General features: G+C 50.2%; 1 protein-coding gene across 1 annotated transcript; it reads left to right on the forward strand.

Moving 5' to 3' along the window:
* Positions 1–77: 77 nt before the first annotated feature.
* Positions 78–11615, forward strand: POLR2C (RNA polymerase II subunit C). The gene is made up of 9 exons (XM_054048687.1): positions 78–203; positions 3231–3280; positions 3927–3995; positions 5481–5533; positions 5668–5796; positions 7065–7116; positions 7685–7853; positions 9582–9656; positions 11008–11615. Exons 1-9 carry the CDS (start codon positions 118–120, stop codon positions 11150–11152), a joined length of 828 nt encoding a protein of 275 aa, XP_053904662.1. The 5' UTR covers positions 78–117; the 3' UTR covers positions 11153–11615.
* Positions 11616–12135: the final 520 nt, after the last annotated feature.

Here is a 12135-nt window from a genome sequence, read left to right on the forward strand (position 1 = left end):
GCGGGTCCTCCCGGGGCGCAGGGCTGCGCGCGGCCGCTGGGGGGCAGGCGCGGGCTGGCGGGGGCGGGGCGGAGCGCGGCGGCGCTGGGCACGGAGCGGAGCAGGCCGGGGCCCGCCATGCCGTACGCCAACCAGCCCACGGTGCGCATCACCGAGCTCACCGACGAGAACGTCAAGTTCATCATCGAGAACACGGACCTGGCGTGAGAACACGGGGGCTCGGGGAGTGAGAGCGCGCAGGGCAGGAGGGGGTGCGGGAGGCTGGTTGCTGGGAGGGGGGGCTGCAGGGAGTGGGGTGCTCAGGGAATGGCGGGGGGCTGCGGGGGGCTGGTTGCTGGGAGTGGGGGGATGGCTGTAGGGAGTGGGGCACTCAGGGAATGGTTGGAGCGGAGCGGGGGAGCTGCAGGGGAGTTGGAGGGCTGTGGGGAATGGGGCACTCGGAATGGTTGGGGGGCTGCAGGGGGTTGGGAGGGTTGCAGGGAGTGGGGCGCTCAGGGAATGGTTGGGGGGCTGCAGGGAGCGGGGGGGGGGCTGTGGGGAGTGGGACGCTCAGGGAATGGTGGGAGGGCCAGGGGATGCTGTGCTGCTGGGGACAGGGGGACGACACACTCCTCCCTTGGGGAGGATCCTGATCCTCTTGCGCCACAGCTGAGAGGGGCCTGAGCCGCATCCCACACTCACTTTGCGCCCCCCCCCCCCCATTCCTCCTAGGGAGAACAGGACAAAGGGCTTCACTGCACCTTGAGGTTCCACCCACCTCTTTCCCTCTCGGAGCTTTCCCCTGCCCACCTTCCAGCCTTAGGTTCCTGTCCTCCCCTGGCTCTAAGATGCCTGAGAGGTGCCCCACTAGGTGGGAGAAGGAGACCCTCTAGTGCATGGTGCCCTCTTCTCCTCAGTGTGCTGCCAGATGGTAGAATGGTGCTGGGGCACAGGCCTGTCTGCTGGAGCCCTGGGGGCAGGTGACCAGGCTGAAGGACTGCTGGGGGTGGGGCAAAACAAGGAGAAATGCCACCCACACTGGGATGATCCAGGCACCACAATTCCCACTCTCCAGCTCCATAGATTGGGCCCGCTACTTTGGTCTTGACCTTTCTGTGCCTGAGAGAAGACAAAGAAATGTCTCCCCGTAAACAAACCCTGTCCCCCAACTATCTGTGCCCTGGCTCTAAAGGTTCACTCACAAGTATGTTTCATCTTTACATTTTGATGTTTAGCATGATCCTTGGCTAAGTATATTCAGGCCTCATTTTTGCCACGGAATTGTACTCCAGAATCTATTTTCCTTTTAAAAAATAACATTTTTAGTTTTTGTTTGTGAAGAATCCCTTAAAAACATGAAACAAATGTGACCCCCCAAGCCATTACTGTCTGTGTCACCTTTGAGACTAACAGAAGTACTGGGAGCATAAGCTTTCGTGGGTAAGAACCTCACTTCTTCAGATGCATCTGAAGAAGTGAGGTTCTTACCCACGAAAGCTTATGCTCCCAGTACTTCTGTTAGTCTCAAAGGTGCCACAGGACCCTCTGTTGCTTTTTACAGATTCAGACTAACACGGCTACCCCTCTGATACTGTCTGTGTGAATCTGTAGACAGCCTGAAATCATACCTCTGAGAGGTGTGAACTGCCCCATTTATTTCAGTGGAGCTGTTAACCTACAGTTCAGAATGTAAGTGTCAGCATTGTCTGCCCTTTCACTGCTGGTTGTTTTAGTAGACACAGATAATGTGCATATCCCACAAACCCCGAAGACCTCCCATGCCTACCAGGGTGCCAAAAGGGCCAACTATCCCTACCTGGCTGCCAAAACCTCTAACCTCCAGATAAAGAAAAGTCTGTGATGCATTATCAGTACAAAAGTCTGTGGTCTGGTGAAACATAGGGAAAAGGTGAAATAAATGGCCTCCACACATAAGTAGGAGCTAGGAGTCAGATTATATTTTCATATTTAATTTATTACTCTCCATTTTTAATTTAAATTAAACTAAGCTTCAGCCTGCCACGCTAGAGTCCCACGTAATCCAGGGACCTTGCTGCAGAATCTAGCTCCAATGTTCCGCCGAGCACAAGGGGCCGTGACTGTATTACTGTGTACACTTTACTTTATGGCATTGTGACCTCTGTCAGAATTTCACAGATAATCATTAGCACGTCCTACTTTTCCACTAGGGCCTCTCTCAGCAGGAATTGCCAGTCATATTAACCTGGGGGTGGCTTGTTATGGGGAGACTGTAAAGAATATGATTGAAGCTCTTATCGGGAGTGGTCAGAACAGGGATCTCAGTTGAAGACTCCGGGCTCTGTTTATAGACTGCCCGCTATTAACGAAGGGCAGTGGCATTAGGAGCAGAGTGGTGAAAGCTGCATAGAGCCCCATTGGGTTTACTCTTATCAATAAAGCTTTGCTGGTGGGCAAACAAATCTAGCGATGGATGAATGAAGAATGAAAAGGATCCAGGGAGCAGGTATTATTAGGGTACGTCTATACTTACCCGCTGGTTCGGCGGCCAGCAATCAATCTTCTGGGATCGATTTATCGCGTCTTGTCTAGACGCCATAAATCGATCCCGGAAGTGCTCGCCGTTGACCCCGGTAATCCTGCTCTGCGAGAGGAGTAGGCAGAATCGACGGGGGAGCCTGCCTGCCGCGTGTGGACCCGCGGTAAGTACCTATAAGTTCGAACTAAGATACTTCGACTTCAGCTACGTTATTCACGTAGCTGAAGTTGCGTATCTTAGTTCGAACTGGGGGCTTAGTGTGGACCAGGCCTAAGTCTTGGCAGGCTGCACTTTGGCCATGTCTATTTGGAGCAAACCTTGTATCTTAAGACACTCAGGCCTGATCTACGTGTGAAAGTTAAGTCAACATAGCTCACGCCCCTTATCAATGTAGCTATGCCAACCTAACTCTTAGTGTAGATGCAGATGTGCCACCAAATGCATCGCCGTGACTACCATCGTTCAGAGCAGTGGCGGAGCTGTGTCAGTACAGCCTCCGCAGTGTAGACGTACTCTCCCTCGGATACTATGATGGTGGATGTGGTATCAGACGAGAGAGAGAGACAACCGGAATGTCCCTGTTCTCATACTGAGCTCTCCTTTGGGTATAGTTCATGTTAGCTGAGCTCAGGGTAACTCCATGTCTGTCTCTCTCACACGGGACTACGTGCATTTTGACGTTCATGACTTGTGTTTCTCAGTGTCTCAATGCTGGTTTTCTCCTCTGTTACAGGGTAGCGAATTCCATCCGAAGAGTGTTTATAGCTGAAGTTCCCATAATAGGTATTTTCTCCTCCTTTAGTCTTTTGTTGTCTGTTCCTGAAGAAGATCCCGTAGGGGTACATCTGCACAGCAGTGAAGAGGGGGATTCCCAGCTTGCGTGGTCAGGCGTGTGCTACGTCTGCTTGAGCGACCACACTAAAAATAGCAGCGGGGACACAGTGGCACAAGCCGTGGCTTGGGCTAGCCAGCTGCGTGCAGTCCCAGGCATCCCCTTGGGCAACTAGCCTGAGTGGTCACCTGTGCTGCCGTGACCACACTGCGATTTTTAGCACAGTCGCTCAAGCACAGTTAGCACGTGTACTACCTGAGCTGGGAATCACCCACCAAACTGCCATGTAGGCATATCCTTAGACTCAATCAGCTGCCATTGTCACTGTTCCTTCGGTTCCCAGCCACCCTCTCACCTGTGCCAGACTTCCCTGTGCCCTTTGTATTTGGGGAAAGGTATGCAAATTAATTGATAATGTGCCTGAGCCTTTAACATTTAGTTAAGTTATTTTTATTAGGTTTTGCACATGGGACCTAAGACCATCAAAACTTTTCAGCCTCTCTGAAACCATATATCATCATGGGGGTGCAGGCCCCATGAATTCAGTGTCTTTCTACCTCCAAGAGCTTTGATTACTTGTTTCTGTTCTGTTTGCAGCCATAGACTGGGTCCAGATAGATGCTAACTCCTCTGTGCTCCATGATGAGTTCATTGCACACAGATTGGGTGAGTAACCAATATCTTAAAGAAAGGAGGAAAATCATTCTGGTCCCTAAGTATGTCTAGAATGTATTGTAGGGAACAATCCTAGAATCGTAGGGCTGAAAGGGACCTCATGAGGTCATCTAGTCCAGCCCCGTGTGCAGAGGCAGGACCCAGTAAACCTAGACCACAAGTATTCGTGAGCCTGTTCTTAAAAACTTCCCTTGGTAACCTATTCCAGTCCTTAGAAAATCCTTTCTAACTAGGATAGTTAATATTTAACTTAAATCCCCCTGGCTGCAAACTGAGCTGATATCCTACCCTGGGTAGTTATGGAGAACAGTTGATTGCCATCTTCTTAATAACCGTCCTTGACATATATGTAGATTTATGTCTCTTCCCCCCCCCCCCCCCCTTAGTCTTCTCTTGACTAATCATGCCCAGTTCCTTCAACCTTTCCTCACAGGTCAGGTTTTCTAAACCTTTTTTCATTGTTGTTGCTCTCCCCTGGACCCACTCCAATTTGTCCACAACTTTCTTGAAGTGTAGAGCCCAAAACTGGACTCAGTACTCCAGCAGTACTCACCAGTGCTGAGCAGAACGGAGCAATTACCTCCCATGACTCACATCCAATGCTCTGTTAATACATCCCAGTGTGACACTTGCCTTATTCGCAGCAGCACCACACTGTTGACTCATTCGTGATCACCTATAACCCCCAGATCCTTTTCAGCAGTACTGCTGCCTAGCCAGTCAGCTTCCATTTTGTATTTGTGCATTTGATTTTTCCTCCTGAGTGCAGAGCACTACACTAGTCTGTGTTGAATTTCTCTTGTTGATTTCAGTCCGAATCTCAATTTATGAATTCATTCTGAATTCTAATCCTGTCTTCCAAAGTACACCTCTACCCCGATATAACACGACCCAATGTAACACGAATTCGGATATAACGCGGTAAAGCAGTGCTCCGGGGGGGTGGGGCTGTGTGCTCCGGCGGATCAAAGCACGTTCAATATAACGTGGTTTCACCTATAACGCGGTAAGATTTTTTGGCTCCCGAGGACAGCGTTCTATCGGGGTAGAGGTGTACTGGCAACAAGCAGATTTTATAAGTATGCTCTCCACTCCAGCAAAGTCATAAATGAAAACATTGACTAGTACTAGACCAGGACAAACCCCCCTGGGGCTTCCCCACCCCTTTGATAGGTCCTTCCAGTTTGACACTGAACCATTGATAACTATTCTGAGTACAGTCTTTCAACCAGTCATGCACCCACCTTACAGTAATTTCATCAACACCGTATTTTACACTGGCCCACACGATGTGTGGAAACTGACCCTATTGGTTTTTTTCTGTCTCTCTACTGATGGGACCTTTTGTGATGGTGAGATGCCGGGAACTTTGTCCCTCTCTGGTAGTCCCACGGGAGGGGTGTTCGGTCCCTTGGTATCACTTAGATGTATTTCATGGTGTTTTCTGCACTCTCCCTAACTAACATCTCGCCTCAGGTCTGATCCCACTCACCAGCGATGACATTGTGGATAAGCTGCAGTACTCCAGGGTGAGTTCAGAGATACGCCAAGCTCTCGTTGAGAGGTCTGTGTGGGGAGAATGGGCTGATCTGACATGGGATGCTACATGTTCTCATTGGCAGAGAACAGTGGTCCTGACCTGTTTCTTACCCCCTCTCCCTAGGATTGTACATGTGATGAGTTCTGTCCAGAGTGTTCTGTGGAGTTTACCCTGGATGTCCGGTGCAATGAAGACCAGACTCGTCACGTGACATCCCGTGATCTCATCTCCAACAACCCCCGGGTTATACCGGTCAGTATAAGATCAAGTCAGTCTCTAAGGTCTCTTCCCTACCCTTTCTCTAAGCAGAAAGAGCAAGGCTCCTGTCTGATCGATACGATGTCCTTACATTTTAGGCATCCTAGCTCAAGCTCGTACAAGGCTTTCGTGTATTCTGTCTATCTTCCTCTCCACGTTCCAAGTATGCACTCTTAGATCATCCATTGCCAAGTTCTTCCTAGACAGCCTCAGTGTTGCATCACCTAGACTTGTGTTCTAAATCATGATGGCTGTGGGGCTCTTTGGAAGGGCTCTCAGAACCTTCAAAGGCCTGGCAGAAATCCTGCTGCCTGCAAGTTTGCTTGTTGGCCCTCAGCAGTGCTAGGTAGCAGCGGTTTCTCAGATGAGGCATAAGAGCCGTGTGGCTCTTGACAGGCCTCTGAGAAGGATGTTAAGAGAGCCTCAGGAGAATGGATTCAAAGAGATTTGGTGGGGCGAGTCTTTAAAATACACCTAAATATCTAACCACAGGGGAGTAGTCTGAAGGCTGCCCTTCGTTTTCACAAAGTGGAGCAGATCGCAGATGTTTTCCTTTTTAAAAAATACTGTGCCGAACCTTCCTCTGAGCAGCCAGGCCACTTTGACTATGATGGAGCACTGCATGCTGGGATCTGTTGCCTGCAGGCTAAGCCTCCATATTAAAGATAGAGCAACTCTGTGCAGTGTTATGGAACCACAGGGGTCACATTTGGCCCACAGACTGCACCACATGGTCATCCTATCATATGGGAACGCTGGTTGGAAAGATGTATAGGCTGGCTCTTCCTCACTATACAATCACTAGCCTAGGTGTGGCTGTCCAAAGCTGATCTACTAAAATTCAATGGGGTGGCCCGTATTTATAATCATAGATATGTCGGGCTGGAAGGGACCAAGAGAAGTCATCTAATCAACCCTCTTGCGCTGAGGCAGGACCAAGTAAACCTAGACCAACCCTGATAGGTTTTTGTCCAACCTGTTCTAAAAATCCTCCGATGATGGGAATTTCACAATCATCTCCTTTGGAAGCCAATTCAAGACTTTCAACTATCCTTATAGTTAGAAAGTTTTTCCTAATATCTAACCTAGATCTCCCTTGTGGCAAATGAAGCCCATTATTTCTTGTCCTGCCTTCAATAATTCACTACAGGCGAAGTCTGTTTGCAGTGACTGTCCTCTTAGTTTAGTGGGTGACCCAGGGTTTGAAGTTGGGAGAAGGGGTTGGTCCCCCAATGACCTCATCTGTGGCTTGTTCTATGCAGGTGACATCACGGAGCAGAGACAATGACCCCAATGACTATGTGGAGCAGGATGGTAAGTGAGTCACTGTATAGAAGGGCTGCAGAGAGAAACCGATTTTCCTCTTTGACCCATACCCCAAATTACTAGTCAGTTACCCCAGGGGCAGTTGCAGATGTGACACTGACAGGCAAAGCAGGCAGTGTGGAAATGCCAGTGTGCACAGGGTTAACTTTTTGTTCCAGTAAACAGATGTGAACCCTGCATTTACTGCTACTTTGGAGTTAGAGTGTTTGTTTGGGAGGTAAAAGAGATCCTCTCTCTCTCGCGCGGTTATAACTGGGTATTACAGCAAAGATGCAAAAACAGCTGCTCCCCATCTGCTGTGGTCTAAGGGCCAAATCATGCCCTCAGCCATGTGTACAGCCCCCGTCTTTCCATCGGTGGGAGTTGCATGGCTGATATCCAGGCATGAATAAGCCCTTCTAAGATTGTAAATGAGCTCCGCTTTCTAAGGAGACTTCCCTCTACACAAATAGCTTCCCACTCACTCATCACTCAAATGCAAGCGTGCTACCATGCGAGGATTTCTCCTTTGCAGCCACTCTCCCACCCCATTTGACTCCGTGTGTGTTCTTCTCAGATATCCTCATTGTCAAGTTACGGAAAGGGCAGGAGCTGAGATTGCGAGCCTATGCCAAGAAGGGGTTTGGCAAGGAGCATGCCAAGTGGAACCCTACAGCAGGGGTAGCCTTTGAGTATGATCCAGACAATGCGTTGAGGCACACAGTCTACCCCAAGCCGGAGGAATGGTATGTTCTGGTTTGAGAATAGCATTGGTTGAGTGGCACGTGTGATCACAACCAAGAGAAAATATTCTGTATTCAGTACAAGAGACTACATTAATGCAACACTGTGGCTGAGAAATTAAAACCACAAGTCATGAGATTACTTAAAGTTAGGATTCCCATAGCATCTGTATTGTCCCTCCAGTAAAGGTGATCATCTGGGTGGTTAATGCTACTTTCAGCTTGAGATATTCCCGTAGTATTAGGCCTGGGTGATCCTTAGTTTGACAGCGTAGTGTCTCCCCTTCTAAATATTCTTAGTCAAACACGTGTTCGCTACAAACTCAATTTAATTTCATTTCACATCATTTCCAATAGCTGGTCAAGTTCTAGCCCCAGAGGTAACGTGTAAGAATTTGGTGAGCAACTGAAAATAGGGGTTTGGAATGAAAATGCCAGCTCGCCCTTAGGCAGAGCAACGATGAAATAGTGTGTGTATTTGAATAGAACAGTGGTTCCCAGTTATTTTCTTGGAGCTGCCCATGGTGTGAATTGGCCAATGGGAACCCTTCTCCCCCCCCCACACACACACACACCCCTCTCCTAGTCCTAATGCCATGTGCTGACACAGTTGCTGCTCTCTCTCCATTTTTCTGTTCCTTTTATCTTAGTACTCCACAAACACACCCCTTCTCCATATTCTTTGCAGACATTTTCCCCTACTCCCCTTCCTGACACCCTCCTACACACACCCACACTAGAAGACTACCTGCTGCTGCAGGTGAGGAGTGACCATTGGTGCCATCCAAGGCTCAGCTGAGTGCCAGGGGAACAGAGAAGAGGCACTTGGACTGGCAGACTGCTGCCTGCAGCCCTGGACTTGTGAGCTGCCCCCACAGATGTGCAGGGAAGATTGGGTGGCTTTTAATGAGACATCTTGCAAACATGGTAGCTTGTTTGCAGTCTGAGGGTAGGAGGCAGGAAGTGAAGCTGGGGTCCTTTCCCCATCCTCTTTGATCCTCTCCTGTGCCAAGCCCTGAACTAGCCTGGCACCCCCTTCTCCAACGGCAGGCTTGTCCCTCAGGTTGGGAAACACACACAGGTCTTTAGTTAAGAAATTATAGCAGTGGTTCTCAACCAGGGGTACGTATGCTCCTGGGGGTAGTCAGAGATCTTCCAGGGGGTACATCAACTCATCTAGATATTTGCCTAGTTTTACAACGGGCTACATAAAAAGCACTAGCGAAGTCAGCATAAACTAAAATTTCGTACAGACAGTGAATTGTTTATACTGCTCTATAGACTGCCCATTTAAATATAAGTACAGTATTTATATTCCAATTGATTTTATCATTATGGTAGAAATAACAGTAAGCAATTTTTCAGTAATAGTGCGCTGTGACACTTGTATTTTTATGTCTGATTTTGTGAGCAAGTGGTTTTGAAGTGAGGTTAAATTTGGGGAACGCAAGACAAATCAGACTCCTGAAAGGGGTACAGTCCTCTGGAAAGGTTGAGGGCCACTGAAGTATAGCATCAATGTAATGTCTATTGGCAGACTGTATCGTGCTTTGGCCATTGGACTCTTCCAGCTCTATAATCTTAAATACACTAACGCCATCCTCCTGCCCCAGGTCATTCAGCTGCTGATTGTTGGCCACTCCTGGGACCAAACTGCTGCCCAAGGTGTGGGAAGGAGCCGGTGGGGAGGTGGGTTTCAGCACTAACCTTAATGGCTGTGTTTGATCCTAGGCCAAAGAGCGAATACTCCGAAATTGACGAGGATGAGGCCCAGGCTCCCTATGACCCCAATGGAAAGCCAGAGCGGTAAGGAGCTGGCTCTCGGCGGCAGCGCATGGGCAAGGAGGAGGGCATTTCCAAACGCCACCCAGCAGCGCCTCATCCCGTTGTCTGGGCCTTTCTGGTGGGGTTCGGTGACTTTGCAGAACGATTTGCCAGCCTCGGGAGCTGGTGTTTCCTGGGGAGTAGGTTAGGGCCCATTGATGGAGTAGTGAAATGGCAGCCAGGACTGGCTGACTTCTCCCTCCAAGAGATCCTGCCCTGTCAGAGAATGGGACTCACTCAGTGGGGCAGTGCCGGACTCAGTGAGCCTCTCCTCTCAGATCAGCTGGGTGGGTGCTTTGGGGCTCATGACAAATCACTGCATGGTCTCCAAGACGGGGCAAACCAGCAGAGCTTTGTGGAGGGCTCTCATCTCCTGGGGAGGAGGAGTCTCAACTGCAGTAATCCCCTTCAGACCACAAGCCTGTCCCAGGTAGAACAATAAACACAGTAGCCCCAGGTAACAAAGGAAACACAATAGTCCTGCCCCAGGCCTACTCTTCCCACAGAGAGGCTCCAGTGTGTGGTGGTATCCTGGTCCACAGCTGGGCTGGGCTGTCCTTCAGGAGCTAGCACAAGAGATCTGCCTCTTTCCCAGCCTCCTCTGAGCTGAGCTGGCTCTCTCCTTTTCACCGCCTCCTCCATGCCTGACTGCTCCTGCAGGTGAAGCAGGGCAGGGCAGATTAACCCTTCCCCGGACAGGGCGGGGTGTGGATAACCCATCACAGTGTAAATGAGGCTTCTCCGGAGGCATCGGGAAGGACTAGAATGAATATGGAGACCCTGGTGTCATCAAAGGCTGGCTGGGGAGTTGGGCGAGTGGTACGGAGCTGTCGCGTTCACGTTCAAATTGAGCCATTTGTTCATCTTGCACTGGCTTCTCTGCCCTGGCACTTGAGTACAATGCTGTCTACGATGAAGGTGTTTGAAGCTGGGCAGGTGAGCTCAGACTCTGGGACATCCTGGTATCCCCATTTCCAGTGCTGAAATGACTGCTAGTGAGTCGTATTGCTTTAGTGGCCAAAGCTGCCACCAGCCCAGTCAGATCCAAGCCCATTGTGCTCGGCGCTGCATAGCGATTGTGAGCAGGTACAGAAATTCATCGCGGAAGCTCTCTGAGCGATATGCAGTAGCCTGTAAACTTACAAGCCGTCATTTTGGATCTACGGCTGCTGTTGCAAAGGTGGGTGGAAAGGAAGGGCTAACAAGACTCCCAGGAGCCAAGAATGAGATCTCCCTGCAGTGAAATACAATAGGGTGGAAACACATTGCAGAGAGAAATCTCCAGTTCTTTGCCTTCCTGTATAAGAATCTTAATCTCCTCCAATACCCCCAGGTTTTATTACAACGTGGAGTCCTGCGGCTCCCTGCGGCCGGAAACCATCGTCCTCTCGGCACTGTCCGGGCTGAAGAAGAAACTGAGCGACCTCCAGACCCAGCTAAGTCACGAGATCCAGAGTGATGTCCTGACTATAAACTGAGCCCTGCCCCTTTCCTGCAGAATCTCCCCTTGTGACCAAGTCACGCTGATGAGTGGCACAGTTCCTGGAGCCACCTGCTTTTTTCCTGGGGCGGGGCTAATCGTAGCCACGTGAACGTGCAGCCCTGTCCTTGGGTGCTGAACCTTCAGGCCTTTCTGGCACTCAACTGGTGGGGATGTGATGTGTATTGAGACGGCTTCCCATCAGTCACCCCTTAGAGCATGGAAGCTGCTCTAGGGAAGCAGGGGTGAGATTTCCAGCATAGTGCAGGGACGCTCCCAGGGGTGGTATATTATTGTAGTGGGGAGTGGGGGTGAATCTGTGTAAAGGACCCTATCTCTTGCCTGTTGTCACTGGACTCTGGCCATCCGTCGGTTGGGATTTGGAAGCATGTATCTCAGCTCAGTTGCTCAGCTGTATCCTGTTCGTTATCACGCTGAATAAAGCCTTTTTCCTACGTTCAGCCGTCCCTGAAAGCTTGTCTGAGGCTGTGGGAGGAGAGGTCCCAGCCATCAGTTCTCGCCACCAGACATTCACGGAATGAGGTCTGCTTTGGAGGACTGGCTGCTCTCTTTGCTTTCTGCTGCTCCTGACGTTATCTCCTATAGAAACCAGCCCTGGCACTTGTATATAACGTGGCATCTGTGGCTAAGGTGAGTCTGTCTGAACCTGGGCTGCTGCAGAAGGCAGTGCTCCAAGAGAGACCCTATGTGCCAAGGAGGCTTAGCTGGATGTAGACTCCTCGGGGGTGTGCTGTGTGTGAGCAGTATGTACCCTGTATGGGCAACGGGGTAGCTGGGTGCCTGTCACTGAGAACCCCTCTGATTCAGCCAGTGTCAGACCTGGACAGTGCCGGGAGATCAACACCTATCAAACCGTCACTGCAGGTGCCAAGGCTGAAATTCCCCCAGACACTCCTGGCCTCCCCCACCACTGTCACCCAGCAGGACTTTAACGATGAGAGTCTAAAGAAATGCCATTGG

Source organism: Malaclemys terrapin, chromosome 14 (assembly GCF_027887155.1).
Source record: "Malaclemys terrapin pileata isolate rMalTer1 chromosome 14, rMalTer1.hap1, whole genome shotgun sequence".
NCBI lineage: Eukaryota > Metazoa > Chordata > Testudines > Emydidae > Malaclemys > Malaclemys terrapin.

Coding starts and splice junctions, on each gene's coding strand:
- POLR2C (XM_054048687.1), top strand. CDS start 118: ATGCCGTACGCCAACCAGCCCACGGTGCGCATCACCGAGCTCACCGAC. Junction 204..3,230: donor ATCGAGAACACGGACCTGGC/GTGAGAACACGG, acceptor CCTCTGTTACAG/GGTAGCGAATTCCATCCGAA. Junction 5,797..7,064: donor ACAACCCCCGGGTTATACCG/GTCAGTATAAGA, acceptor TGTTCTATGCAG/GTGACATCACGGAGCAGAGA.